The sequence below is a fragment of the Osmerus eperlanus genome, chromosome 20 (assembly GCF_963692335.1).
Source record: "Osmerus eperlanus chromosome 20, fOsmEpe2.1, whole genome shotgun sequence".
Taxonomy (NCBI): domain Eukaryota; kingdom Metazoa; phylum Chordata; class Actinopteri; order Osmeriformes; family Osmeridae; genus Osmerus; species Osmerus eperlanus.
In genome coordinates, this window is record NC_085037.1 from 2,300,351 (window position 1) to 2,328,261 (window position 27,911).

Here is a 27,911-nt window from a genome sequence, read left to right on the forward strand (position 1 = left end):
CCCCACGCCTCCCAGGGCATTGCCTGCGTGTTTAAAGCTGGCTAGTGCCAGACACACTTAATTAGTTACAGATTGCGAGAAAAGAGCCGTGAGCAGTCAGAGCATAATCAGGTTATCTGTATTCCAAGAGGCACTGCAGTGTTCAGGCCTGGACTTCTCTACTTCTTTAACTCTGGTTTGGGGTGCTGGCCCAAGGATTGTGTCTTTGTGTGTGTGTGTGTGTGTGTGTGTGTGAGTGTGTGTGTGTGAGTGTGTGTGTGTGTGTGTGTGTTTGTGTGTGTTTATCTGTGCACTTGTGTATGAACCTATTCAGTCCAGACATTCAAAAAGAATATTATAGGCAACGACCTTCTCAATGAGTGTCTACATTAGTTCCGAGTCACTTACCTTCCTTCCTTCGTCTGTCTCAATTCTATCTCCCTTTCTCTTCCTGGAGTGGCATTTGACCCCTCTCTCTTACATCTCTCTTATTCTCTCTCTCTCACTACCTCTCCCTTTCTCATTCTCCCTCTCTAAGTCTTCTTCTCATTATTCTTTCTCGATATTCTGTCTCTCTCTTCCATTCCCTCTCTTATCCTCCCCCCCCCCCCTCTCTCTCTCTCTCTCTCTCTCTCTCCTCTCTCTCCTTCTCTCACAATCTATTTATCTCTATCTAACTCTCTCATAAAACAAGACAACTTTCATTACTATGTAATTATTTCACTAAATGGAATTGGCATTTCCACTTAGTTTTCCCCAATTCCCAAAAGAGGAGAGAAAACAAGAAAAAGAAAGGGAAAGAGAGAGAGCTTTCTGTTAGTGCCATGCTAACAGACCTCAGATCCCCCTCCCTCCCTCCTTCCCTCGCTGTCTCCCTCCCTCCATCCCTCTCCCCCTCTCTCTCTCTCTCTCTCTCTCTCTCTCTCTCTCTCACTTTTCATCTCCCTCCCTCCGTTCCTGCCTCAGAGGCCCTGCCTGGCTATGCTCAACTAGTACTGACACATAACAGTCCATGGTGGAGCCTAGAATTGTGATTTGGTGACATATCAGTCAGGAAATCATTCTCTGTGTTCCTAGTGCAATTCTTGACTATTCGTGAATAGAAGATTCAGCGTCTTTTCAGCTGTTCTCCATATTGATGTTTTGGTGTCCTTTCAGCTGAGATTAGAGTAATCAGCCTAGATCAATCTAGATTACTCATAAATCACCCTGAATCTAGCACTGTCCATATGCACTGTTTGTAAAAGCTGGATAATAGCATCCTCTAACTGAATCAAATGTCAAAGTGTCAAATGAAGAGCACCCTGGGTCATTCTGGATCCCTGTAGATCTCTCCGGATAATTCTGTGTGACTCTACAGTGGCTCACTCTGAATCACCCTGGATCACTCTTTATTACTCCGGATACCTCTGTGTGACTCTACATCAAACAGTGTGGCTCACTCTGAATCACCCTGGATCACTCTTGATCACTCTTTATTCAACGTGCATTTTTTTGTACATCACTTTGACTAAAAGAAGTAAATTGATAACATGTCAAATGTAGATCACTTTGGATCCCTATACATCACACTGGATCATGAGGAGAGAGGGATGTTGACTATCCATTAATTAGCTAACTAGATTCCTACCTGACTAGATCACTAGATCCCACTAAACTGAATCTTGACTCTTCATCTGTCTAGAGGGAGAAGGAAAGTTAGAGAGATTAAGAGAAAGAAGAGAAAGAAATAAAAAGCGAGAGCTGGGAGGAGCGTAGAGATAAACACATCACTGTAAGAGATCAACTCCTGAACTCCATTCACAGCATCCTGAAATTATGAAATGAAAACATGGCAACTGCCAACAGTGCTGGCGTCTCTCCTCCGATGTGGAAAGGCGAACATCCGTATGTTTTCCCACAGTTTTACTGAGCACACGGTACAGCGACTCCTGGCCCTGCTCGAGACCTGACTGAATTTTCACCAACCAGAAGGAAATGGATTGAAACATAATTTAGACCTATTAGATGCTCTCTTGAACAGCCCCACGAACAGCCCCCCCCCCCCCCACACACACACATACTTTCCCTCACCCTTCGCCCCCCCCCCCCACACTCTCACCCCCTTCCCCCCCCCACACACACACACACTCTCACCCCATCTCTACCCCTCCCACACACACACACTCTAACCCCCATCTCTACCCCTCCCACACACTCTCACCCCCCCCCCCCCCCCACACACACACACACCCTCCAGACCCACCTCTGGCTTGCTGGCTGATGTCATGGACCAGCTCCTGGTACTTGACCTTGTCGGGGTGTTCGTTGAACACCAAGTCTTTTGTGGTGACGTTGGCCTGGCGCAGCTCCTCGTACGGCCCCTCCACCGTGAAGTAGCACGGCCGGTCGTCTTCCTTGTTGTCGCAGAACATTAGCATGGCGTGACGGTGCCAGCCAAAGTACCGGTGGAGCCGCACCACAAACTCCCCCAGCTTCTTGTGGGTGGGGCCCGTGTTGGTGATGGACGGGTACAGGCTGAAGCCGATGGCAGGGGCGCCGGCGGTCACCATGGGAACCTCCCAGTGCGAGGTGAAACGCGCCACGGGGGAGGACGAGTAGTCGCACCCGGGCCCGATGAAGACCCAGGGGTCGTGGGAGAACTTGAGGTCGACCGCCACCAGCGGCGCCACGTAGTCGGAGCAGAAGCCGTCTTTGTCTTCGCTGCTGTCGTAGACCAGCTGGAGGCGGCGCCCGGGCAGGAGGGCGGGGTCAGCGTTGATGCGCTCCAGCGCACGGGTGAGGGCGGGGCCGACGCGAGGCCACGCCCAGGGGTAGTCGGTGTTGCTGCGTGGCAGGATGACGGCCAGTGTCACGTTTTGGAGCTGTGATTGGACGGGCTCGGACCTGGATGGAGGGAGGGCCAATAGGAGCAGGGAGATCCCCAGAGCTCCCTCCCACCAGGGTGTGGCCTGCTGCAGCATGGCCTAGCAGGAAGTTGAGGAGGAAGGTCTCTCAGATAGAGGAAGGGCTGGGGGGGCAGGGAGAGAAAGAGAGAGAGAGAGAGAGAGAGATAGAGAGAGAGAGAGAGAGAGAGAGAGAGAGAGAGAGAGAGAGAGGGATAGAGAGAGATCAGTATATAGACATGTAGGGGAGGGCAGAGAGAGAGAGAGAGAGAGCATTATGGGAGGGTAAGTCTCCTAAGATGTTTTTACAGAATTTATTTTCTACATGACTCATTTTTAATCTAAGGTCAGCATTGCATGGTGGTTAGCACTTTAGAGCAGTTAGCGTCAAACAGACAGACGCACACACACACATACTGAAATACCTCAGACACACACACTCCTAACATCCACCCATCCACACACACACACAAACACACACCTCACCCGCTTTCGATTGGGTTAATTTATGAAGGTAATAAAAACCCAGGTAAAGTTGTCTAATCATTCACGAGGGTGTGTTTGTTTAAGACAATTTAACCAATCCCCCTGGGGAGCGGTATGCTGGAGGTAAATCACAACAACCGCAAAGCATACTCCGACATTCTTCCTCGAGGAAATGGCATTTTGGTGACATTGCCGGAATCTCTTGCAGAGGACCAACAGGAGTGTGATAAAGAGATAGACAGAATCCCAGGCTCATTTAAAAGGTCATGATGATATACTGTAGTTTGACATTTATTTCCATACTCGTTGAAAATGAGGGAGTGTGAGGGGGTGCAGGGGGCGTAGCTTCTAAACACAGCCTCCCTTAGGTTTATAACTTTGCTGCGAGGTTACATAACTGAGCAACAACAATAATGTTCCCTGAACAGCAGGTAATGTAGTCAGTAAACCGATCTGGGAAACTTGGACTCAACTAGTTGTCAATTACAGCGTATCAACAGGCGAGCCCTAACTCACCTCTTTCACTTTCGTCAACGTAAACAAATATACATTTCTCAAGCTAAGTAGTTTCTTATGTTCATAAATTACTTAATTTCCTAAAATTGAGCCTCGCCATTTTGAGTAAGAACATTAAGTTCCCCAGATATTCGGAGACTAACGATCTTGGTGACAAGCTGACAGTCTACGTTCCGCGGCGCGCAGTGGATATGTCGAGCCACCCGCTGCGCTCGCCTCTCACTAGAGCGCTAGATGCCCAACAACACTTATTAATATTTCGACAGGAAAATAACATGTTGTCTTTGTCGCAGTTCGTTGAAAGGGAAAAACTGGCCTTGAAAGTAGCCTACACTAAATGTCTTTATTCCCGTGGTTCCTAACACGTTACGCTACTTAAATGCAATGTCAACGACGTGAATGAAAATAACACTAACAAATTCACTTGTTATTATATCAACTTACCTTCTTGTCGATGGAATAGTGTAATGTATAATAACCAGACTACAGACGCCCGATTTTAAGTGTTGTTTAAAGTCTCGTGTTGATTCCATGGATGCCCCGCGCGCTCTAGAGTAAATGTCGAGCCGACGTCATGCCGTGGAAGTTGATATCAGCTGGGAACAGCAGGGAGGTTAGGATATATTCCAGTAAAACCGTCATTCCTGGCGTACCAACGTGGACCCTCCACGCACGTTGTCATTCAACCTCCTTTCAATCTTTTCTGTGTCTCCTCTGTCCTTCTTGATCCGTGTCCAGTCTTCTCAGCTCCCTCTCTTCTTTCTTTTCAATCTCCCTCCCTCTCTCTCTCTCTCTCTCTCTCTCTCTCTCTTTCACACTCTCTCTCTCTCTCTCTCTCTCTCTCTCTCTCTCTCTCTCTCTCTCTCTCTCTCTCTCTCTCCAGCCTTCCTGTAAGACACTTCTTTTCAATCTGACGAATAAGCGTTGGTGATCCGCTGGCACAAGGGCAACCTCTGCTCACTCAGCTATGTGTGCGTGTGTCTGTGTGTGTGTGTGCGTGCGTGTGTCGTCTGTGTGTGTGTGTGTGTGTGTGCGTGTGTGTCTGTGTGTGGGAGTCTTTGTGTGCATGCGTGATATCGGTATCCAAGCATGTATGAAATATGAATTCATTATAAAATGTCCCCCCCAAACAAATTTGCGTGTAAATATATGTGTGAGTTTGGAGCAGTTAATAATGTGCATGTGGTCAGAGTAGAGCTAGGGGTGTGTGTGTGTGTGTGCAGAGCTAGGGGTGCGTGTGTGTGTGTGCGTGTGTGTTCAGAGCTAGGGGGTATACAGTTACCAGAAGATGTATACTCATGAAAAGAGGAGATGTGCCCCAGAACAGATCGGAGTGTGTTACAGAGAGTGTGTATGTGTTTATGTATGTGTGTTACAGAGAGTGTGCCCTTGTGTGTGTGTGTTCCTGTCTGTATTAAAGAGCATGTGTGTATGTGTTTATGTGTGTGTGTCAAAGAGAGAGCGTGTGTGTACTGTATGTGTTCAAGTGTGTGCGTTAGAGAGTTTGCATGTGTGTGATGTTCTAGAGCCTAGATTCTAGACTAGATTCTAGACTAGAATCTAGGTGACGAGATAGGTGACGTCACTAGATTCTAGACTAGAATCTAGACGGTGGTGTGTTCAGGTTCTTCTCTCAGCACAGTAAAGAGGTACAAACTTCCTGTGTCTACCTCCTCCCCCATACTCACCTCTACTCCGCTCTCCTCCCCCCTACCCACCTCTCCTCCCCCCTCTTCCTCTTCCTGACAACTCCTCACCCCTCGTCACCTTTCCTCGCCCCTCTTCCCTTTCCTCGCCCCTCCGCCCCCTTCTCCTCCTCTCTCCATGTAGTCTTAGTAACAGATGCCGGTTGTGTATTGTTAATCTGGGTTTGGGGATTCTCTGCCAACCCTCACACACAAACACACACAGTCACGCACACACAGTCACATAGGTTCACACGCACATTTAAACACAAACACACACACACAAAACGCACACACTCAAACATACACACACATACTGTATACACTGGTCAGAAGGCCATTTATTGACCTGCTCCAGACCAGATCAATCGAGTGATTGATCAAGTAATGATTCAGGTAGAGAGCGGATGTTGAGAGAGAGAGAGAGAGAGAGAGAGAGAGAGAGAGAGAGAGAGAGAGAGAGAGAGAGAGAGAGAGAGAGAGAGAGAAAGAGAGAGCGAGAGAGAGAGAGAGAGAGAGAGAGAGAGAGAGAGAGAGAGAGAGAGAGAGAGAGAGGGAGAGAGAGAGCAGTTACCCCCTGGCGTTGAGTCCCATGATCCTCATTCTCTTCATCCTACAGGGTTTTTTCTCCCTTCCTGACAATTAGAGTCTGCTATTTATGTTATAAGTCCATTAAGGCTTATATTGGCAGTTTGTCCCTTCCCCTCTCTCTCTTTCTCTCTCTCCCTCTCTCTCTCTCTTTCTCTCTTTTCCTTCTCCCTCCTTCTCTTCCTCCTCGTCCAGTCTCACAAGCCCCCCCCTCCTTGTCTCTCTCTTTCTCTCTCTTTCTCTCTCTCTTTCTCCCCCTCTCTTCCATCCCCCATTCTCACCCCTCCCTCTCAGCTCTCCAGGATAAACATCTTCCAGATCAATAGAAGGAAAACACAAGTGCGGGCTTCCCGGACACACGGCACAACAACCAGCGTGTGTGTGTGTGTGTCTGTAGGAGAGCTCTTGTTTTTACGTCCTGTGGGGCGGGGGGGTGAGGTCACTTTGTCCCCCGCCACCGCATGCTCTTCCTTAAACTCCGACCCAACACACACACACATTCTCTCACACACACACTCTCTCTCTCTCTCACACACACATACACCCACACACATACGCACAAAGACACTCATGTGCACACATACACACAAACCATAAACACACGCGCACACACACTCTTACACACACCTACACACCTAACATCCCGCTGCAGCTACACATCAAACACACACAGGATAGGCTTTCCAAAACAGGAAGTACAGTACTTCTGCACTCCCTCTCTCCCGGCCTCTTCCTGAATGTTATCACTGAGCTAGTCTGCCCTGCCCACACAGCCACACACGCAAAGCAACACACACACGTACACACACACACCCACACACACCTACCCTCACACATGTCTACAGTCACACACTCTTACACACACACTCACCCACATGAACACAGACATTCACATACACACACACTTACAGTAATAGCGACGTAAGGCATACTGTTGTACTGGAGCTACTGGTAGCTTTTTCCTCTGATACACATACAACACACACACACCAGCTAACACACACACACCAGCAAATACACATCGTCTGTCGGTCTGCCTGTCTGCCTGTCTGTACAGGCTGTTCCTCTCCTAATGGCCTCACTGACTGATATCATACCACCAGTACTGTGAGTGTGGGTGTGTGTGTGGAGGGGGGGAGGGGGTGCTAGATTCTGTGTGTTAGCTGGTGTGTGTTAGCTGGTGTGTGTTAGCTGGTGTGTGTGTGTGTGTGTTAGATGGTGTGTGTGTTAGCTGGTGTGTGTGTTAGATGGTGTGTGTGTGTGTTTTAGCTGGTGTGTGTGTGTGTTAACTGGTGTGTGTGAGTGAGTGTGGAGAGCTGTGCCAAAGCCAGTAATCTCTCAGTAGAAGAATCTGTGAACTGTGTCCAGCATCTTTCAGCATGTAGCTGCCACCTCATTAATGATGCCTTGTATGTGCCAACATGTGTGTGCATGTGGGTGTATACGATGTGTGTGTACAGTATGTGGATGTGTACAGTATGTGTGAATATGTGTGAACAGTGTGCATGTGTGCGAGTGTGTGTGTCAACAGTATACGTGTGTGTGTGTGTGTGTGTGTAAACCGCCAGCGCATCCTTCTCTCATCGGTTCTCTCATCCTCCATCCCTCTCTGCCTCCAGACTTCTCTCTAACTATTTCTCTCTCTTTCCACACCCCGCGCTCTCATCCTCCCTCCCTCTCTCCCTCCCTCCACCTGCCTCTCTCTCTTTGTCCGTGCTTCTCTCGTCCCTCCCCTCTCTCCTGCCAGATTCTCTGACACTGAGTGAATAATATCACCAGCAGTTAACCCTCACCCCCACAGCCCCCGGAGATATACCTACACATTGTTTATGTGTGTGTGGAGGCCTATTACCCTATCACCACACACACACACTTTCTCTCAGGTATCCCATGGCAACTACTTGGTGCTGCATTACTTTCAGCAAGCTGTTAAGCCGCACTGGCACACTGAAGCATTGATCAGTGTGTGTGTGTGTGTGTGTGGGGGGGGGGGGGCGAGTGTGTGTGTGTGTGAAAGGGCGATCAAGATAGTGTGTGCGTGGGGGAGAATGAGTGTGTGTGTGGGAGAGAGGGAAAGTGTGTGATCAATACTGTCAGTGTGTGTGCGTGTGTGTGCATGTGTGTGTGAGAAAGTTAGTCTGTGTGTGTGAGAGCGAGTACATGAGTGTGTGAGTGTGTGTGAGAGAGTACAGGAATGTGTGTGTGTGTGTGTGTGAGAGAGTGCATGAATGTGTGAGTGTGTGTGAATGTGCCTTACTGCCCTGGTTCACTTCTGAATCACAGAGGAGAGGCTGCTTACTTCATCTTCCAAGCCCAGCAATATGAAGCAACACAACCCTGCCCAGGTTTATTCTTCACAAACACGCACATGCAATCACTCTCTCATACACACATACACACTCTCTCTCACACACAAACACACAGACTCACTTAGACACACACTCTCTTACACACACACACCAACACCCACACAAGCACTCAAACACACCCGCAGCACTCCCCCAGCCTCTCTCCCCCAGCCTCTCTCCCCCTATACCCCATCCTCTATCCCAACCTCTCTCCCCTATACACCAGCCTCTCTACCCAAGCCTCTCTCCCCCTATACCCAAGCCTCTCTCTCCAAGCCTCTCTCCCCTATACCCAAGCCTCTCTCTCCCAGCCTCTCTCCCCCTATACCCAAGCCTCTCTCTCCCAGCCTCTATCCCCCTATACCCAAGCCTCTCTCCCACAGCCTCTCTCTCCCAGCCTCTCTCCTCCTAGCCTCTCTCCCGCAGCCTCTCTGTCCCAGCCTCTCTCCTCCTACACCCAAACCTGTCCTCCTCCCGCAAAGAGAATTGACGAGAATGAGAAGCAAAAAGCGTGACCTCCGTTTAATCAGCGATATTGACGAGTCGCTGCATTGATCTTAGTCTCAGAATCAGCGCTAGAGTCATCTTACCTCTGCGACTGGTCACCCACAGCGTGGCAGTCGGACATAAAACCAGTGAAGAACGATTTAAGTGATTGAAAAGCTAATTGGTAGCAATTTCACCGTTTTTGCGTGATGGTGTAGGACACTGTCTTTCGACAGGTAACAATTTTAGACTACACGCGCTGGCTGTATCTGGTCTCGTGGATATAGGTGTCAGGCCATTGGGTCGGTTTGCCCTGGTGACCTAAAATTTAAAGTCAATAGAAGATGGTGCTGATTTTCTCAAGCAAATTATCTTCCACTAGATTCTACAGGGTCAAAACAAAAAGAACAAGAACAAAACTAACATTTAATTGCGATGTGAAACTCGTGTCGGAAGGTTACCTGCAATGTTCTCTCACCCTGATCTCACATTTACGCTGATCTCACATGCACGAACACTGCTCTCACATTCACGTCAAGAGTAATTTGCCACGATGAAGTGGAGACAAGAGGAAACATTATTAAATACAGGGCATCGGTCTTAGTTTATCGGCTCAATGTCGCCGTCTGCTGTCCGAGTTCTGCATCAGTACATGTGTCGTTCGCTCCACCGGACCCTTTAGAATGTAACACTAGAATATCGTGCAAGGCTACTTCTGCTGTACGAGCAACATTCGATGTGTGTTTGACGTGTTGTTTTTTTATGACAGTGGTGTGTTGAGACATGCACAAGGACCACTCTGTCTCAGATTATGTGGTTGTCACTCCGCCCATAGACGACTGTGTCTATACGAGCTGTTACTGGTAATGTCGTGCACTTGCTCTTTCACTTAAATATTGTTCCGCAATGGCTGTCTTGCGTTGTATTAAATGTATTTCATCATTCATAACAGCGGGCTGTTGTTTTCTTTCAGCGAGGAGAATGTGTGGAAACTTTGTGAACACATCCGAACACAGAGTCAGACTCCGCTGCAAGAGGTGTACTCTGTGTTCATCTCCAACGACAGAAAAATGGTGAGTTTTCTCTGTAAGAAACAAACTAGTTAGCCTGAGGTGACGCTGTTTGGATTCTCTGAAGGTCCGCATCGAATGGTGTAAAAACACTTTTGTGCTGTATTCTGTGCTGCTAGCATTTGAGCATTTAACTCCCTCGGCCAGACGGGTCAAATGCTAGCAGCTTATCTCCATCTCGCTCCTCCCGTCTCCCCTCCAGGTCCCTCTCTGGAAGCAGAAGTCCAGCAAAGAAGACGAGCCTGTTGTCTGGGTGAGTAGGTTGGGGGTGTTGTAGAGAAGTAAAGAGGTATTGACAGCTACGAGTTTCTTGGAGTTAACACTTACACTACACATCAAGTGGTCTGCTAAATGAATAAACTATTGTGTTGGCCTGCATATCTGCCTGATTCTCTGTGACCCTGCTGGACTGTGGCATCCAGGACTACCATGTGATCCTGGTGCACCACAGCCAGAGGAGCAGCTATGTCTACGATCTGGACTCCACCCTGCCCTTCCCCTGCCCTCTGCCCCTCTACAGCCAGCACGCCTTCCAGTCAGACCTTGGCCTCAAGCCAGCCTTCTGGAGGTGACCTGCCCTGCCCTTCTCTCCTCTGCTGTTATGTACTGATGCTCTGTGTACGTTTTAGGAGACAGAACTGAACACTACCCCTTAGCCATACTTGGGGACGTCATCAATGTCATCCCGTTATATGATTCGCTGTTAGATAGACACTTCAGAGAATCAACCAATCGGCTCTGTTCCAGGAAGTTGAGGGTGGTGCCTGCGGAAGCCTATCTGAGGAACTTGGCGTCTGATAGGTCGCACATGAGGGATGCCGACGGGTCTTGGCGAATGCCTCCACCCCCCTACCCCTGCATTGCAACACCAGGTACATGTGTGTTCATTTACGACGCTGTTATCCAAGTATGGCAGAGAATCAAGGATCAAAAAGAGGATGCCTTGTTCTAACAGTACCAGGTTCTGACAGTGTCCATATTAGTGCTCCTACTGTAACCATAGAAATACCAGATACTGTCAATTTTAGTCCAACTTTCATCCACCGGCCTGTACACTCTTCAGCCGGTTGTGGTTGTATTAAGCCTACACCTGCTGGTGTTAACGGCAGGGCTGGAGGTTGGACTACTGCCTGATCCTCTGGGGGGGTGTGGTCTCTCCTGCAGAGGCTCAGATGAACCTGGATGACTTCATCAGCATGGACCCTGCTGTGGGCCAGGGCCGGGTCTTCTCCTTGGCAGAGTTCAATCAGCACTTTACCAGAACCAGCTGACCTTCACCAGAACCCCATGACCAGAACCAGACCGAATGACCTCCAACCAGTCCATCACTAGAAGGGATGAAACCTTGACTCATCCCGGATTAAGACTGGGTCTGGGAACAGACTGGGGTGCACTTGATTTGGTTGACCTCACAGCACAATGACTTCCCCACACTGAATGGTCGTCTCCAGTTGTACAAAAATGAAATGAACCAAATTCACCAGAAATACTTTGATGGGATCCAGTGCGAAACAAATGACACCCAGTTGTTCATTAATGTACACATCTGATAGAATATGAACTAAAGGGGGATGGGCCTAGTTCAGTGGTAGAACATTTAATTACAGATCTGCACCCTCGAGAACCTGCAAGCCACTTTGGATAAGCTATAATTACATTAAATCAAACATTGAGCTATTGTACATTAACACGTCAGCTTTGTCCAGAAAAACACACCCCAGAGTCTACTGACCAGCACAACAAACAAAGCACAGAAACAACGTTCCCTTTCAGGTTTTTATTGAGTGTAACTCATGGAAGGAGGAGGGGACTGAAGGGGAGAAATACAAATAAAAATGTTCTCATGTATGACAAAAATACAGTCGCTTCAATGTATTTATTTTTTGTTGCAAAAACCAAACAAAGTGAACGATGGAGGAGCCAGGCCGGGGGGGGTCAGGCGATAGCGGCCAGGTAGTCCTTCACCTCGGCGGGGGTGAGTCTCCGGAAGCCTCCCTGGTCGCAGATCCCCACCTCGATGTTGTCCTCTGTCATCTGACCCTCGAAGCTCTCCTGTAACACACACACACGGTTTAGTTGTTACCTTCTATCCTACACGTCTCCCTGTAAATGGGAAGACAGGTATGTAGAGACGTCACTTTAAACTCTCCTTAGAAATGACTTCATGTTGTGCGCGTGTTTTGGTTTAGGGAGCCTTAAGATCCATACATGAAGGATGACACGCATGAAATCTTAACTTCTGCGTTGTGAAGGCGTCAACCTTGATATATTGACACCCAAAACCTGGTGGAATCCAGAGCCCTAACCCCTGTCTACATCCCATGATGCATCAGTCTGAGCTGGTAGATAGTCTCCTCATTTATCTAGCCATCTACTGTTGGTATAAATGCGTAGACAGACATGTACATCTACATAGTCTCTGCTAGCCCTCTCCAGGGGGGGGGGGGGCAGCAGGCATGCCCAGGCCATGGCTCAGTGGTGGCGCGCCAGACTGCAGATCTAGAGGTCACAGCTTTGCACCCTCTATATCACTTTACATAGAAACGTTTTCTAAATGAACATACTTCTCTTCACTATCACACAGCCTCCAGTGTCACCGTGACAGTATTGAGGAGTGGACAGACATATAGATCTATACAGACGCCTCCAGTGTTACCTTGAGAGTGAGGATGGCCGTGTGGATGGCATCCTCCAACTCCAAATCCTCATTGTACCTGGAAAGTAGGAAGAGGACGGTCAGTAATCCTTGCGTTCTTTAGCACCATCGGCACCATCTCCTTCACCATCATATACAGTCCTGTATTTACACTGTACACTGTACACACACACACACACACGTCCAGTCTCCCCATACCTCTTCTCTAGGAAGGTCTTGCCGTTAACGTAGTTCTTCCCCATGGCTGTGGCCTTCCATGCGAAGTAAGCCCCCTGTGAAACGGCAGCAGCATCAGCCTTCTGGACTACAAATGGCCGGCACGCTCAGAGCTCCTATGACTGCAGTGCATGTATGTAGGGGAGAAGGGGTTGCTGGGTAACGTAGTCGACTTACAGAGGGGTCGGACTGGAAGAGGTGGGGTCTGTCTTCATCCCAGCCGGCAATCAGCAAGGACACACCGAACGGCCTCACACCTCTGCAAATACATACACGTTAGGATACCGCTGGTCTTACTTGTGTGTGTCAACATGATGGGACTTGTGTGTGTGTTTGTGAGAACATGATTCCGCTGGTTTCACTGTTTATCAACATGATAGCACGTGTGTGTGCACGGGCACCTGTCCCTACCCTGACTGTGTGTGTGTTCCTACCCTGAGGTGTGCGTGTTCCTACCCGGACTATGTGTGTTCCTACCCTGAGAGGTGTGTGTGTTCTTACCCGGACTGTGTGTGTGTGTGTTCCTACCCTGAGGTGTGCGTGTTCCTACCCAGACTATGTGTGTTCCTACCCTGAGATGTGTGTGTGTGTTCTTACCCGGACTGTGTGTGTGTGTGTCCTACCCTGACTGTGTGTACTCCTGCATGACGGAGGCGACCCTCTGGACCAGCTGGGCTGTGGGGATTGGCTCCTGGTAAACCAGGAAGTACTGCTGCGCCAACTTCCTGGCTCGCCGCACCAGCACCCTGGGAAGAGGAAGAGCGAAACACATGAGGATATAGTAGAGGAGAAGAAAGATGGAGAGAATAATAAAGGGCAGTTGCTACACTTTACATCCTTTGTTCTTCATGCCGACATGTCACCCTGACTTACTAGTTTGCATTATAAACATTTACTCCACCCTCATTACCTGTAGTCTGGTCCCATGCCGCTGTACACCATACCGATGTGTTTGGTAATCGCCTCCACCTTGTGCACGCTCTGCTCATCGTACAAGATGGACTTCTGTTTTTTCTCCGTTGCCAAGACGACGCCGTTGGAAGCTGCAGAAGGGAAGAGGGGGGGCAAGTGAGAGAAGGACGGCGCAGCCTCTGTCCGCCACCTCTGAAAGTAGCGGGACTTGACTGATGTGCTGGTGTTAATTCTAGCCGCCTACCTTTGATTCCCACGGACGGCGCCCCCGCTGCAACAGCCGCTAGTGCATATTCAATTTGGACCAGCTTCCCCGAGGGACTGCGCAGAGAAAAGGCGTGTTATCTCTAGCTAGTTAACGTTAGCTAGCTGGCTGGCCAGCAACAACAACATGCTAGACTGCTGGCCCGAATGAACCACCCACCTACAATTAATGGCCAATAAGCAAATGCTTTAAGCAACCATTGATTATTCAGAATAAGCATTACTGACTAGCTAGTCTACTAGCTAGCTAACAAGAACATAAAAGTACACAGTTGGCTGTATTGTTGCAATAAGTAGACATCTAGCTCATTAAAGCTTGAATTAATTTCGGATCATAGCTGGAACAGGCTATGCTTTACTTGCTACCGAGAATCTACTTTCTGTATAGCCTAGCTGGCTAAAGAGCTAGCTTAGCACCGGCGTGACAGTGCATCTCTCCGGTAAACTTCTCTAAACCGTCCAAAGAGTTGAATTAATAAAACCTGTACCTGGAGGTACTATGGGTAGTATAACAGGTAAACTTTGACCAACACTGTCTTATTTCACAAAGTCTAAATGTCTGCTTTTATACTTTACCTGAATGTAGTGAGAGAGAAACTATATCCTCGTTCTGCCATTGTTGATGTCCACGGGAAACGTTAGTGTGACGGACCGCTGTAGCGGAAGTACCGTCTAAACGGTAGCTCGCCTGTCATGTGGTTTATATCATATGGTTTATATACTTTATTATAAGTTATAGCAAAGAGTATAGAATATTTCTATACTCTTTGGTTATAGCACATAGAATATTTGCAAAGGACTAGAATTAAGTGGAAAATGGTTTTGTCAAAAGCATACAATTGCCAATCGTAATCATGACATTTAAAAAAACAATTTCCCTCCAAAGTCCATGGAGGTGGCGTTGGAATCAGTAATTCTCTATGAACTGTCTTTATACTCTAGAATAGAGACTTACGAGATCAAATAGGTAGCGTCTAGCCTTGGTCGTAAAACCTATAACGCATCTTATCTGTTTCTAGTACATAAAATTGTCACCAGCTTCAACAGGAAACACATTAACAGTCAGGTTATTTAAGCATTTTTATTCAACTTCAATAACTCTAACAGATCATATCGCATGCCCCTATACAGAACTTTACAGATGGACGGGAGTGTGTTGGAGTACAAAGGCCACAGAGAAGAAGCGTTACGGTCGGTCGTTGTTGGCATCGTTGCCATTTAATGTACATCAACGTTATCTACTCCACACACGATCTGCTTGTGACTGCCTGGTCTAACACTGAGAAGTTATACAATCATTCAATATTTAAATATAAAATATGTATTTACTCAATTTGCCGGAAATATCTATAGCAAATGCGGCGGAAGTTGTTTTTTTCTTTGTTTAAAACACAAAAATAAAAATGTGCACAATTCACACTTAAAGTTACTGTAAGGTATTATTTATTTTTTTATTATTTAACAAGAAAAAGAAAAAATATTCCACATAAGTGAGTAACTGTTTATGATGAAAGATAATCCTTTTTAAACCTGGTATGTTGGAAGTATATATATGCGTGTGTGACTTTAGAAGAGCATAAATAAGACAGGAGAACAGATGGGGGGGCGTCTAGTAGGAACGGATAGCAGGAGGGATGTGAGTGCAGTCTTCCTCGTTCAACGAATGGTCGATGACGGGTCTGTACTTCAGGGTTACCTAGGGAACGCAGAGAAGAGAGGATGACAAGTTCCGTCAGAGCCTCACACTGCTTTCACAATTCAGAGAAGAAGAACAACAGATCATCTTCCTGTCTGTTGGTTAACTAGCAGATGCACACCTTACATTCACAATAACAGTTTACCAGGAGATAGGAAGAGGAAAGCAGGGTGGGAGAAGAGAAGGATCAGAGGCTGGATAGAGGAGGGGCCAGGAGAAAAGGTTAGGAGAGGAGGATAAGAGGCTGGCAGAAGAGGCCAGGAGGAAGGGAGAGAGGAGATGTGAAGAGGAGGGGCGGTGGAAGGACGAGAAGCAGATAGAGGCTAGAAGAAGAGGGTAGGAGGATGAGAAGAGGTTAGGAGAGGAGGATGAGTGGCTGGTAGGAGGGGAGATGAGAGGATGAGAAGAGGTTAGGAGAGGAGGATGAGTGGCTGGTAGGAGGGGAGATGAGAGGATGAGAAGAGGTTAGGAGAGGAGGATGAGTGGCTGGTAGGAGGGGAGATGAGAGGATGAGAAGAGGTTAGGAGAGGAGGATGAGTGGCTGGTAGGAGGGGAGATGAGAGGATGAGAAGAGGTTAGGAGAGGAGGATGAGTGGCTGGTAGGAGGGGAGATGAGAGGATGAGAAGAGGTTAGGAGAGGAGGATGAGTGGCTGGTAGGAGGGGAGATGAGAGGATGAGAAGCGGATAGAGGCTAGGAGAAGAGGGTAGGAGGATGAGAAGAGGGTGAAAGAGGAGGATGAGTGAATAGATAGAAGAAAGGCCAAGAGAGGGTATAGGCCAGGAGAGGAGGATGAGAGGAGGAGGGTAGAGGACTACCTTGCCAGTCTTGACGTCTACATTGGACATGGTGTGTTTCCTCCAGTGCTCCTCGAAGGGCTTCTTCTCCTGACCTGCCAGAGGCCTGGCGTAGTCCAACTCATCCATACGGTCCTGGACACACACACACACACCTTAATACATGTATACACTGTCTCCACACACACCAATATAACTGTCTCCACACACACACACATCATTACAACTGTCTTCACACACACACCATTATAACAGTTTTTACACACACACGCACACACACACACACATCTTTAAAGCTCTCCACTAGGGGTGGAACGGTACATGTATCCGTATTGAACCGAAACGGTACTGGCGTCACGGTTCGGTCCATGAAATTACACGGAGAATACATGGTATAAAAAGAAATAAAACTTGCGTGCAAATTAATTAATGTGATGCGGAACTACTGTTAGATACTCGTGTTCTTTAGGGACACCCAATCTGTTGCCCCGCTTTAGCTCTTATTGGCACGCCGTGAGTCAGAGATAGCTAGAATCACTAAAAAACGAGTATGGCGAGTGGGGGCGACCCACAAGAGATAGAGGACCCGCCGGCCTCTTTAAGATTGCAAGTTTGGGAAAACTTTGGTTTCCCATTCAGTTACAGTAGTACAGGCGAGAGAGTGGTGGATAAGACAAGCACTGTGTGTCTGTGTTGTTCAGCAGTTGTGGGGTATGTGAGTGGAAATACATCTAACATGCTAACGCATATAACGCATCTGGCGTGTGCTAAATGACGAAAAATATCCGACGCCATCACCCAGGTATGCCAATCACTGGAACGAGACAAAAAAAAAACTGTCAAACTTCTCCTCCCTACAGTGCTTAACCAGCCATTAGATACTCATACAAATAGGGCCCCAAAAATCACTGACGCAATCGGAATTTACATGTCATCTTCAATGCGCCATATTCACTCAGAGGAACCTGGTTTGTTTTGCTTTTACCTCCATTGTACCGAACCCTGATGTCTGAACCTGTATGAACCGAACCGTGACTTCAGTGTACCGTTCCACCCCTACTCTCCACACACACACACACACACACACACACACACACACACACACACACACACACACACACCTTGTAGTCCTCCCTGGCGTGGGCTCCCCTGCTCTCCTTGCGCTGCTCGGCAGAGTGGATGGTCTGCACCCCGTTCAGCATCAGGTTCTGCAGCTCCAGAGTCTCCACCAGGTCAGTGTTCCACACGATACCTGGACCGGAGACAGGGAGGAGGGGAGAGAACGTGCGACATGAGAGGGAGGCGTGCATGGAGAGAGACGGTGAGTGTGGAGAGAGCGATGGGCGTGCGGAGAGATAGGGATGAGAGGAGAGCGAGCTGCGCACCTCTGTCGAAGGTCTTGATGTCGTCCAGGGTCTGGTAGATGGCGTCCATCTTGTCACAGCCCTCCTTCAGCACGGAACCTGTACGGAACACTGCAGCATGGTTCTGCATGGTCTGGAAGAGAGGAGGATGGAGGAGGAGAGGAGAAAAAAGGAGGGGTCAGGAGAAAAGACAGACGAGGAGAGAAAGGAAGAAGAGAAAGAGGGAGTTAAGATTGTTTCTATGGTTACCTGCAGTCTAGGGTCATGACCCCCAGCATATTATTTACATGCTCTAATCCAGGACAACAATCTGATGATAATCTAAGAATAATACTCTGAGGACAATGAGTAAGGATAATAATCTGAGGATCATAATGTAAGGATATTCATCTGAGCTTTACCTTCTGCATGTTGAGTCTGATCTCAGAGGTGCGCATGCTTCCGGAAGCATAGCGCACCTTGTCCAGATTGGCCACTGACTCCTCCCCAGCGTCGGGTTTCAGAGGAGAGAGCTTCTCTCCTGTTGACCCAAAACACACGCACCCTTGAGACAACGCGAAAGGTCACAGCTGAAGATGGGAATTCATACAAGAAAGGAGGAGGAGAGGACAAACGAGAGGAGAGAAGACAGAAGCTGGGTAAAAGGCAGCGGGGAAAGAAGGGGAGAAGCGAAGACAGAGAGACGAGGGAAAGAACCCCCCGAACCTAGAGAGCAGGAGACCCCCCCCTCTCTCCCCCTACCTGGGGTGCAGATGTCGGCGATGGTGAGGGCACAGGCGCGTCCAAACACCACCAGGTCCAGCAGAGAGTTGGCCCCCAGGCGGTTGGCCCCGTGCACAGAGGCACAGCCAGCCTCTCCACACGCATACAGGCCCGGCACCACCTTGTCCCCTCCCTCTGGACTGTAGTTGATCACCTGAGGAGGAAGGGGCGGGGTCAGAGGTCAAGTGTTTATGTATGGTCAGGGGTCAGGTTTAGAGACATCTACCTCTCCCTTGGTGGGGATGCCCTCCCTCAGGTCAGGGGTTACAGTGAGGTCCGGGGGCCAGGGTGAGGTCAGGGGTCAGGGTGAGGTCAGGGGTCAGGGTGAGGTCAGGGGTCAGGGTGAGGTTAAGGTGAGGTCAGGGTGAGGTCAGGGGTGTGTACCTGTCCCTTGTAGTTGGTGGGGATGCCCCCCATGTTGTAGTGCACGGTGGGCAGCACAGGGATGGGCTCCTTGGTGACGTCCACGCCGGCGAAGATCATGGCGGTCTCAGAGATGCCGGGCAGGCGCGTGGCCAGCTGCTGGGGGGGCAGGTGGTGCAACTGCAGGTGCACATGGTCCTTCTCTGGCCCGCAGCCCCTGCACACACACACACACACAGGTTTATACATGCTCTGGGCTATACAGACATGATATGTACTATATATATAACCCCACACCCCAGCCTCCTCTCTCCCCCAGCCTACCGGCCCTCGCGGATCTCGATGGTCATGGAGCGCGACACCACGTCTCTGGACGCCAGGTCCTTGGCGTTGGGTGCGTAGCGCTCCATGAAGCGCTCGCCCTCACTGTTGATCAGGATGCCGCCCTCGCCACGGCAACCCTCCGTGATGAGGCAGCCGGCGCCGTAGATCCCTGAGGGGTGGGGAGGGACGATGACATCATCAGTCCAACCTTTAGGGGTCATCAGAAGGACGGTTGCTGGCGTAACTTAAGAGTTGCCGGGGCGACACTGACCTGTGGGATGGAACTGCACGAACTCCAGGTCCTGGCAGGGGAGGCCGGCCCTGGTTACCATGGCATTGCCGTCTCCTGTGCTGGTGTGAGCCGACGTACAGCTGAAGTAGGTACGACCATAACCCCTGGAGATGGAGAGAGAGGGAGGGAGAGACAGAGAAGGAGGGAGGGAGGAGGGGGGGCAGAGAGAGAGGGGAGAGGGAAAAGAGATGCTGTAGGTTGGTATGGTGACAGACGGTAGTTGTTCTGGTAACAGACAGGACTCTAGGAGCTGGAAAAGGAGGAGAGGAGGGGTGAGAGGAGGAGGAGAGATGTACCCGGTGGCGATGACGGTGTTCTTGGAGCGGAAGCGGTGGATGGATCCGTCCTCCATGCAGAGGGCGATCACTCCCTTACACTCCCCATCCTCCATCAGCAGGTCCAGGGCAAAGTACTCCACAAAGTAGCTGGTGTCATACCTCAGGGACTGCAGCCAGGAAGGGAGACGGGGCGGTCGAGGAAGAGAAAGAAACAGAAATCAGGAGGAGAGAGGGTTGTGAGAAAAGGGGGGGGTTGAGTGAACAAGAAAAACAGACACAGGGAGCAGTGGCGCCATCAGCGGGGGGGCCACGGCCCCCCTGACAAAATTGCTGGCCCCCCACTGGCCCCCCCATCGCGAGTTGCATATTGTCCGTCATCAAGAATTATTTTTTTTCATTAATGGAAAATGGGATTTCAACTTCACTGTAGGACAAATCAACGTAAAATGTAGAACGTTTTACGATTGTGGTTAATCGTCATAGAAATCCAAGTATCTCCCCACTCAGATCCTGTCACGTATCTTCACACTCAGAGCCTGTCACCCCTCCCCCACAAGAGGTTGCACTGGGCCAGGTTAGAGTGCAGCCTAGGTTGGTACATATAGAAGCGGGAGTTTATTGTCGATCGTCGACCAAGTTCAAGGAAAAAGTGAGTACAAATATTGAATAAACTGTTTTTGAATTTTAAATGACCTATTTACAGTAGGCAACCTCACGTTGGTAAGCTACAGTAGTTATATAAATCGGTATTTTAGGAGGGCTGTCTTACCTTGCTAGCTAGTTCAGACAAGGTTACTTCAGTCTAGAGCAGGGGTCACTAATTGGCGGACCGCAGTCCGGGTCCGGACCCAGGCGGTTCCCTATCCGGACCCGGACTTATAACCGATATATTATTATGGAATTAATTCATTTTGACGGAACGTTTCCATTTTAACCGGCACATCTTTTTGTTCCAACTAAATGTGGTTTCTATCTTACTTACCATGACAACTCACTCACTGAAAGTTGGTTGCAACCTCTGTGGGTCAGGTTGTGTGTGTCATTCGCAACAACGCAGGCTAATCGATTTGCTAACAGTACCTGTTTCTTCCTTAGCGAAAAACAAGGCGTGCTCTAAACCCGGAGAAAAGTTGATTCCAAAAATACCTAATTTTAGACAAGTATGCATTTGTGCTGCCGGTGGGGCGCACAAAACCGATGTGTTTAATGAGACGGTTGCCCTTGTCAATAGTGGTAGCTAATGTGAAACGTCACCATCATGGCCGTGGGAACTAGGAGTGCTGTAGCACCCCCTGACAGCACGAGAATTTCCAATGATATGACTTGAAAATTCACCACCGCGGCACAGCCCAGCCCCGCAGTAGTGGACTGGCCATCGGGAGCACCGGCAGAAGAATAACAATGGAAAACCAGGCTAAGAAACGTAAGGGTGGGGCTGAAAAATTAAGAGACAAAAAGACATCACCTTCACTAGACAAGGTTTTACCAATTGAAAAACGGCTATGTTCATTTTACATAAAGCTCAAAAAACTATTTTGTGCTCAAATAAAGGCAAAACAAATTGTCTTGCGTGCTACGCACGCTCGCATTAAGTATCCTAGCGTTCTCACGAACTAGCATCACATCAAACAGAATGTGCATGACTTATTTTTACTCCCAGTCCATCCCTACCGCCCCGCAACATTAAGAATATGACTCAAAGACTATGACACAAAGCATGGGCACTTTGAACAAAATTACCCCCAAGACTCTGAGGTAAGGGCCAGAAAAATAAACCATAATTGTTCCGGACCCTGGACTGAATGGAAATTTGGTTAGTGGACCTTTTGGGTTTCTAATTGAGTACCCCTGGTCTAGAGAGTAGCCTGTACCAACTTAGGCAATTCGGGCCGATCACACCGAGAGTGTATTTTTAAAACATTGCACTTAAAACCCCATTGTTTGCTATGGTACGTCAGTACAGCTCTGTTAAATTCCATATGCACTTTTTGTCGTTTTTGAGGCAGACGCTTTTCTAAATACACTCTTGAGTGTTAGTGGTTTCGGCCCGTAACTGAAGTTGAACTTGGGACTGTTAGAGTATCTGGATAGCTGCCGTTGTGGGATGGTACTGTATAGCGTTAGCTAAGCTAGCTACGATCAGTAACTGTATGTCAATTTGCAGACAATGAAACGTCGGATATTAGTAATTATAATTAATTATTATATGCTATTATTAATGCTCACATTGACATCTAGCCTATTAAGTACAAGAGCAAAATATAATTCCTGAAATGTGTTTTGATTTTGGTGTGCCACCCCAAGATTTTCCCTTGCCCCATCTGGCCACCCCTATGAAAAATGTCTGGGGGCGCGCCTGACAGGGAGAGAATGTGAGAGGCTAAACCAGCTCCCGTGGGGTGCACTTGTTTGGGTGTGCGGGGCGTACCCGTCCGTAGAGGGTGTGCAGCAGGGAGTGTCCGGTCCTGTCCGCGACACAGCAGCACCTGTGCGCCTGGCCGCCCTTCCCAAACTTCAGACTCTGGCCTCCAAACGCTCGCTGGTAGATCTTCCCATCCTCAGTACGGCTGAACGGCATGCCAAAGTTCTCCAGCTACACACACACACACACACGATATATCAAGATAAATCAATGCCAAATAAACCCAAATACCCATGGTTTTATTTCAGTCAGTTGATGTTGTCCTATTCCACTGCTTTGAGGGGATGTCAGGACTGTGTGTGTGTGTCCTAGCTAGCTGAATAGCTGCTAGCTGCTGGTTAGGCTCTCTGCTGACACCCTACATTCCTGTAGAACACTCTCCAATTACAAGCTCAGCGGTCAGCTTGATCACCTGCTCAGACATGACCTGTCCGTAAGAGCATGTGTGTGTGTGTACTCACCTCCACCACGGCTGCTGGGGCTTGCTCTGTCATGTAGTGGATGGCATCCTGGTCTCCCAGCCAATCAGATCCCTTCACTGTGTCATAAAAGTGCCACCTCCAATCATCACCCTCCATATTCCCAAGGGCCGCGTTGATCCCGCCCTGAACCAGAAACAACGTTAGACTGACAGCACTGTGGATCAATAATGCCACAAGGCCACTTCTGGCAAGATGCTTTAACACGTAATCAGAAGCAATCTAGCTATAGGTAGCACAGTTTGGCTAAAACATAATCTGTTTAATGCAACACAATATATCAATATCAATAACACTTTTGAGTGTTTTACGTAGAAGCCTGTTTATGATCTGTCTCTGTTTAGTGTAAGTATGTGTGTGTATGTTCTATCTGTAGGGTATAGGTAGATGTGAGTGTGTGTTTATATATTCTCCTTACAGTATATGTATGTGTGTTTATTCTCTGTATGATACATGCATATGTGTGTGTGTATTCTCTGTCTCTGCTACAGCTCAGTCTCAAAGTGTACCCACATCTTGCCCTTTGAACAGCTTTAACTACAAGTGCCTATAGACACAGGCTCTACACTAGACCAGAGTTTATAATACAGAATAGATTAGAAAACAAGATAACATATATTAGATTAAACATGGAATATATCTGGCATCTTGCTGTCTTTATATATATATAATATATTTATACATTGCTTTGGATAGAAGTGTAAATGAATAAATGCAGCGGTCAGTTTTCTACAGTGGAGCAGGTGAAATAATCTAGACCATCTTGACCAGACAGGTGAGTTCTCTACAGGTGAGTATCTACAAGTTGCGTATCTCCAGGTGTGTATCTCCAGGTGTCTACCTACCTGTGCTGCCACGGTGTGTGACCTGGTTGGGAAAAGCTTTGTCACGCAGGCTGTGTTGAAGCCGGCCTCTGATAGGCCGAAGGCGGCACGAAGCCCCGCCCCTCCGGCGCCCACCACCACAGCATCGAACTCGTGGTCAACCACAGGGTATTGCGTTGAGATCTGATTGGATAACAAGATTTTAGATGGATTGCTACACACTGCACACACATACACACAGCTAGAGTATAGACACACACACACTCCTAGCCAATGTAGACTTACTCCATCTGAAACTTTGGCATTGTTGGCATCCCGGTTGCCGTAGATGGAGAAGTGGAACTTCCTGGAGCTGCTCTGGCACACTGCAGGAAGCTGGGCATAAACAGGAAACGACATTAGTCACAAACTCACAAATCAGTAAATGATGGGTCTTGTTATGATTTTAAGTGCTGACTGTGTACCTGCTTGTTTAATAATTGTGTGAAATACCTAGTGTTCACCTGTAAGATGGTTTGAATGTGAGGGCAAGATGATGTTTATCCGTATGTCATATCATTCTGTCAAGTGTTGAGAAAATATTAATGTTTTGAATTTTATTATGTCATTAGGCTGACGGTGACATAACGAAGGATGGAGGGGGGGGGGGCTGCAGCACAAACGTTGCACAACACTGATACTGGTGTCCGGTTTATCCTGACAAGAATATACATTTATATACATATAAATATATATATAATAAATTATATCATCAGACACAATTTGAGGGCTCGTCGGAAGACAGCGGTATGCACTCTTGCTAGTTATCGGCTGTCAATAAGCTAAATCTGCTTACTGCATGAGACATTCTAAAAACTAGCGTTTGACACATCATCGTCATAGGAGCTGATGGAAATGACCGCATATCAGACAGGTGATTAGTGAGGAGAAGTCGATCATTTCAATGTTGGTTCCTTGATTCGTATTTTAATAGCATCAAACACAGCTTTCACATAAAACAACCAAAAGGCTAATATTTCAGACATAAAACAACAAACCGTTCTGGAAAATGTGTAACTATATTATTTTATCTGTGACCAATAAACAAAGAACCTCCTCGCTGTCTTGAAAGTGCACATTTGTAGATGTTAGCATGTTGAGCTAGACGGCTAGCACTAATAGCCTTCTCTGACCTTCAATGAGGTGATATTTATGGCTTCCGTAAAAGCTGACACAGTTTGTGGAAAAAAGTCAAGTGCATTTGCAATGTTTTTGGAATAATTTAAGTTATTTTGAATTCATAAACAATTACATAAATTGCAGGACAACACAAAAGCCAGACAAAGTCCTGTTACATAGCCAGAGAAGGATAGTTGCACAACCACTTCAACGCGGAACGTTACAAAACCCCGAAGTTACAAAACACAACCAGACAGCGCTGTTTACCAGCTCAAATCCGCAGTATTTTACAAATCAACGGAACCACATGATAAATAAACTTAAAGTCATGTCATAAAGCAATAGTTTATCCTAAAATACTTACAGCTTTTGCTGTCAAGACCTTTTTGGTGAGAACACGGGAGGCAGTGCACACCGCGGCCATGATGCTAGTTAAGTCTGGGCGGATGAACGTGAGCTGTATCTGTGCCGAGCCTCCAGAACCCAGAGATTCCTTTGGGTTGAGGAGCGTACCACTTTCAACAGAGGGTGCTATTGTGAAACACAACTATAATATTGTCTTTAATAGAGTACGGAATTATGCTTTTCCTCATCTATATATTTTGTACGTGTATATTTATAGCGCATTAATTTCAGCGCAATTATAATATAGGCTATTTATAGTTTTAAAATTCGACTTTGATTTCAACACACCTCTACTTGGGAACATTACGCAATGTTTACTGCAGAGTGCGGAAGAGCAAATACAATGTTGTCTGTCTGAAAAATGAACCATTCCTGACGGAGTCAAGCCAGGTATCTGAAAGTTATTTGCACACCCAAATATTAGCTTATCTAACATTTGAATATCTGCTCACTAGCCGGATCAACCTTCTGAAGGGATCATAAAACCTATAGCAGCGATTAGAAACTGTGAATGAATGTTCCCTAACATGCACTGCACGAGACATGACACATTTAAGTAAACTATTCAGCCTATAACATGCCCTGACATTTCTGTCGTGTCTTTTGCACATCATCAAACCCTTGTTTACATTAACTCTCAGATGCCATTTAACTGTATTTATTGATACATGATGAAAAGCACAGCATATGTTAATGTAGGCTATCTCCCGTTATGCAGTCTGGAGATCTAGATGGACAACCAGAACAACCTCCAGGAATGGAACATTCGTCCGGAACAGAGGGGCGGAGGCGACGGGAGCAAGTGGAACTACGCTCTATTGGTTCCGCTGCTGGGGCTCGCGGCCTTTCGTAAGCACCTCCACTAGGACACAGAAAGTAGCTCACGAATAGACAACCTGTCACATAGTCCCTCTACCGGTCTGGTCGAGACTACACCACGTTGTTGGTATGTAACTTCTGTTAGTCTCTTTTGTTGGCAGGGTTATGACTCCCACACTCCCTTCAATCCTAGTCGTTGTAAATAGACTAGTCACATAGATAACAAATACCAGTGATTTTGATGATACTATATTTTAAGGTTTGACCCTTCTCTCCCTCTTCCCCTTTTTTTCTGCCTGTCTTCTGTTTGTCCTCCAACCCTCTCTTCTCCTCTCTTTTCCCCATCTCCCTCCATCCTTCTCTCACCCTACTTTCCCCCTCATTCCAACCTCTTTCTTCCATCCCCCTCCTCCTCCTATCACTCCCCCTCCTCCCCTCCCTCCTCCCAGGGTGGATATGGTCCAGGGAGTCCCAGAAGGAGGTCCAGGAGGTGAAAGTCCAGTATGACCAGAACATGGCCGCCGTCCGGGCCGAGCTGGAGAAGAAGTACAGAGCGACGTTGAAGGAGACCCGGAAAGAAACGGTCCAGCTGGAGCTGGAGCTGGACAGGGAGAAGAACAGAGCACAGGTCAGTGGAGGAGGAGAGAGGAGGAACTGAAGGGGAAGGGGAGGAGGAAAGGAGAGGGGCGAGGAGAGAAACAGACAACAGGTCAGTGGAGGAGGAGAGGAGAGGGGCGAGGAGAGAAACAGATTACAGGTCAGGGGAGGAGGAGAGGAATTGAAGGTAAAGGGAGCTGAAGAGAGGAGAGCAATTAAAGGTAAGGGGAGGTGAAGAGAGGAGAGTAGAGGTGGGAGGAGAGGAAGGTAAGAGAGGAGTAGAGAGCCAGGTTCTGGTCCTGACCCAGCCACACTGGCCCGGTCCTCTGCCTCCCTCCTCAGGGCTACCGCCAGGCCATGGCCTCCCAGAACCAGCAGCTCCGGGAGACCCGACAGAGGCTGAGGGAGGACAGGGAGGCCCTGACCCAGGAGAGGAGCCACCTACAGCGGGCAGGAGCGGCCGGGGCTGCCCTCCACGCCGCCCTGCAGAGGGAGGAGGACAGCCGCTGGCACTGGGCGGCCCAGACCGCCCTGGGGGAGCTGGAGGAGGGACTGGTGGCGCGGCAGGAGGCCTTCTGCAGCCTGCTGGTCCCCCGGCAGAAGAGGCTGGAGAAGGAGAAGGAGATTGTGGATAGGGTGGAGAGGGAGAGAGGGGTTCTGGCCGGGCTGGACATGGAGGCAGGACTGAGGGATATCTTTAAGAAGGACCGGTTCTGTGCCCCGGTTCTGAACTTGGACCGGAGGAAGAACGGGAGCCTGATGTGGGCCTACCTGAGGTTCTGGAGGCTCCAGGTGGGCCTGGAGAAACACAGGCGGGCGGAGGAGGTTTTGCTGGGCCCAACACCACCAGGGAGAACCTAACTTATGGAATTTCAATAAAGCGGTTTATTCATCATTCATCATTCCATGAGATGTATCATTTAAATTTTGTATTAAAGATGTTTTTGATCCCATCACGGAAATATTTCTTTTCAATTTTTCATTTTCATTAAAAAATGTATTTAATTAATTCATACCCATGGCAAAATGAATTGCAAACGGAATGTTTATTTATCATTTGAAGTTTGTTCGGAAAATACTTCCATAGTTGTACATACTGCATGCACTATTTGTATGTCTCTTTGGATGAAAGTATCTGCTTAATTAATCAAATATCATATTGTTTAAGCGAGATATTATAGAACAACCCTGCCATGAAAATAAATCAAAACAAACTACTTTTATGTGTTGGTGATTTTGTT

At 48.0% G+C, this 27,911-nt stretch overlaps 5 protein-coding genes across 6 annotated transcripts in view; 2 read left to right on the top strand and 3 right to left on the bottom strand.

The window, feature by feature from the left end:
• The window catches only part of npr1a (natriuretic peptide receptor 1a), a 47,329-nt gene extending 42,557 nt beyond the window's left edge, over positions 1 to 4,772 (bottom strand). The window contains exons 1-2 of the mRNA XM_062446037.1: positions 4,311 to 4,772; positions 2,225 to 2,989 (exon numbers count right to left, since the gene is read on the bottom strand). Coding sequence (XP_062302021.1) covers positions 2,225 to 2,942 — 718 coding nt within the window. The 5' untranslated portion in view covers positions 2,943 to 2,989; positions 4,311 to 4,772. The remainder of the gene's footprint in view (positions 1 to 2,224; positions 2,990 to 4,310) is intronic.
• A 4,892-nt stretch (positions 4,773 to 9,664) lies between these two features.
• ntaq1 (N-terminal glutamine amidase 1) lies at positions 9,665 to 11,902 on the top strand. The gene is made up of 6 exons (XM_062487360.1): positions 9,665 to 9,836; positions 9,947 to 10,046; positions 10,246 to 10,296; positions 10,466 to 10,611; positions 10,791 to 10,915; positions 11,208 to 11,902. The coding sequence occupies exons 1-6, from the start codon at positions 9,757 to 9,759 to the stop codon at positions 11,312 to 11,314; spliced, it is 609 nt and encodes a 202-aa protein (XP_062343344.1). The 5' UTR covers positions 9,665 to 9,756; the 3' UTR covers positions 11,315 to 11,902.
• On the bottom strand, positions 11,806 to 14,793 carry LOC134041095 (proteasome subunit alpha type-2-like). Its single transcript, XM_062487359.1, has 8 exons — positions 14,668 to 14,793; positions 14,072 to 14,148; positions 13,826 to 13,958; positions 13,539 to 13,661; positions 13,093 to 13,174; positions 12,898 to 12,971; positions 12,700 to 12,757; positions 11,806 to 12,095 (listed from the first exon to the last, which is right to left on the bottom strand). The coding sequence occupies exons 1-8, from the start codon at positions 14,706 to 14,708 to the stop codon at positions 11,979 to 11,981; spliced, it is 705 nt and encodes a 234-aa protein (XP_062343343.1). The 5' UTR covers positions 14,709 to 14,793; the 3' UTR covers positions 11,806 to 11,978.
• A 365-nt stretch (positions 14,794 to 15,158) lies between these two features.
• sdha (succinate dehydrogenase complex, subunit A, flavoprotein (Fp)) lies at positions 15,159 to 25,347 on the bottom strand. Its single transcript, XM_062487039.1, has 15 exons — positions 25,214 to 25,347; positions 23,977 to 24,066; positions 23,713 to 23,874; positions 22,850 to 22,993; positions 22,395 to 22,559; positions 19,985 to 20,133; positions 19,668 to 19,792; positions 19,397 to 19,565; positions 19,094 to 19,289; positions 18,689 to 18,863; positions 18,349 to 18,467; positions 17,969 to 18,080; positions 17,705 to 17,835; positions 16,605 to 16,718; positions 15,159 to 15,787 (listed from the first exon to the last, which is right to left on the bottom strand). The coding sequence occupies exons 1-15, from the start codon at positions 25,271 to 25,273 to the stop codon at positions 15,701 to 15,703; spliced, it is 1,998 nt and encodes a 665-aa protein (XP_062343023.1). The 5' UTR covers positions 25,274 to 25,347; the 3' UTR covers positions 15,159 to 15,700.
• LOC134040886 (coiled-coil domain-containing protein 127-like) lies at positions 24,504 to 27,861 on the top strand. 2 transcript variants are annotated; one of them, XM_062487042.1, is made up of 4 exons: positions 24,504 to 24,604; positions 25,973 to 26,103; positions 26,523 to 26,701; positions 27,013 to 27,861. In XM_062487042.1, the coding sequence occupies exons 2-4, from the start codon at positions 25,986 to 25,988 to the stop codon at positions 27,529 to 27,531; spliced, it is 816 nt and encodes a 271-aa protein (XP_062343026.1). In that variant the 5' UTR covers positions 24,504 to 24,604; positions 25,973 to 25,985; the 3' UTR covers positions 27,532 to 27,861. The 2 variants fall into 2 exon arrangements, with proteins under 2 accessions (XP_062343026.1, XP_062343025.1); XM_062487041.1 differs by lacking the exon at positions 24,504 to 24,604 and adding an exon at positions 25,562 to 25,644.
• The last annotated feature ends 50 nt before the right edge of the window (positions 27,862 to 27,911 follow it).

Coding starts and splice junctions, on each gene's coding strand:
- LOC134040886 (XM_062487042.1), top strand. CDS start 25,986: ATGGACAACCAGAACAACCTCCAGGAATGGAACATTCGTCCGGAACAG. Junction 26,104..26,522: donor GCTGGGGCTCGCGGCCTTTC/GTAAGCACCTCC, acceptor CCCTCCTCCCAG/GGTGGATATGGTCCAGGGAG. Junction 26,702..27,012: donor GGGAGAAGAACAGAGCACAG/GTCAGTGGAGGA, acceptor CTCCCTCCTCAG/GGCTACCGCCAGGCCATGGC.
- ntaq1 (XM_062487360.1), top strand. CDS start 9,757: ATGCACAAGGACCACTCTGTCTCAGATTATGTGGTTGTCACTCCGCCC. Junction 10,047..10,245: donor TCTCCAACGACAGAAAAATG/GTGAGTTTTCTC, acceptor TCTCCCCTCCAG/GTCCCTCTCTGGAAGCAGAA. Junction 10,612..10,790: donor CTCAAGCCAGCCTTCTGGAG/GTGACCTGCCCT, acceptor GCTCTGTTCCAG/GAAGTTGAGGGTGGTGCCTG.
- sdha (XM_062487039.1), bottom strand. CDS start 25,273: ATGGCCGCGGTGTGCACTGCCTCCCGTGTTCTCACCAAAAAGGTCTTG. Junction 20,134..22,394: donor TGCACACCCTCTACGGACGG/GTACGCCCCGCA, acceptor TCCTGGCTGCAG/TCCCTGAGGTATGACACCAG. Junction 19,793..19,984: donor AACACCGTCATCGCCACCGG/GTACATCTCTCC, acceptor CTCCATCTCCAG/GGGTTATGGTCGTACCTACT.
- LOC134041095 (XM_062487359.1), bottom strand. CDS start 14,708: ATGGCAGAACGAGGATATAGTTTCTCTCTCACTACATTCAG. Junction 14,149..14,667: donor TTCTCTCTCACTACATTCAG/GTAAAGTATAAA, acceptor TTCTCTGCGCAG/TCCCTCGGGGAAGCTGGTCC. Junction 13,175..13,538: donor CAGGAGTACACACAGTCAGG/GTAGGACACACA, acceptor ATGTATTTGCAG/AGGTGTGAGGCCGTTCGGTG.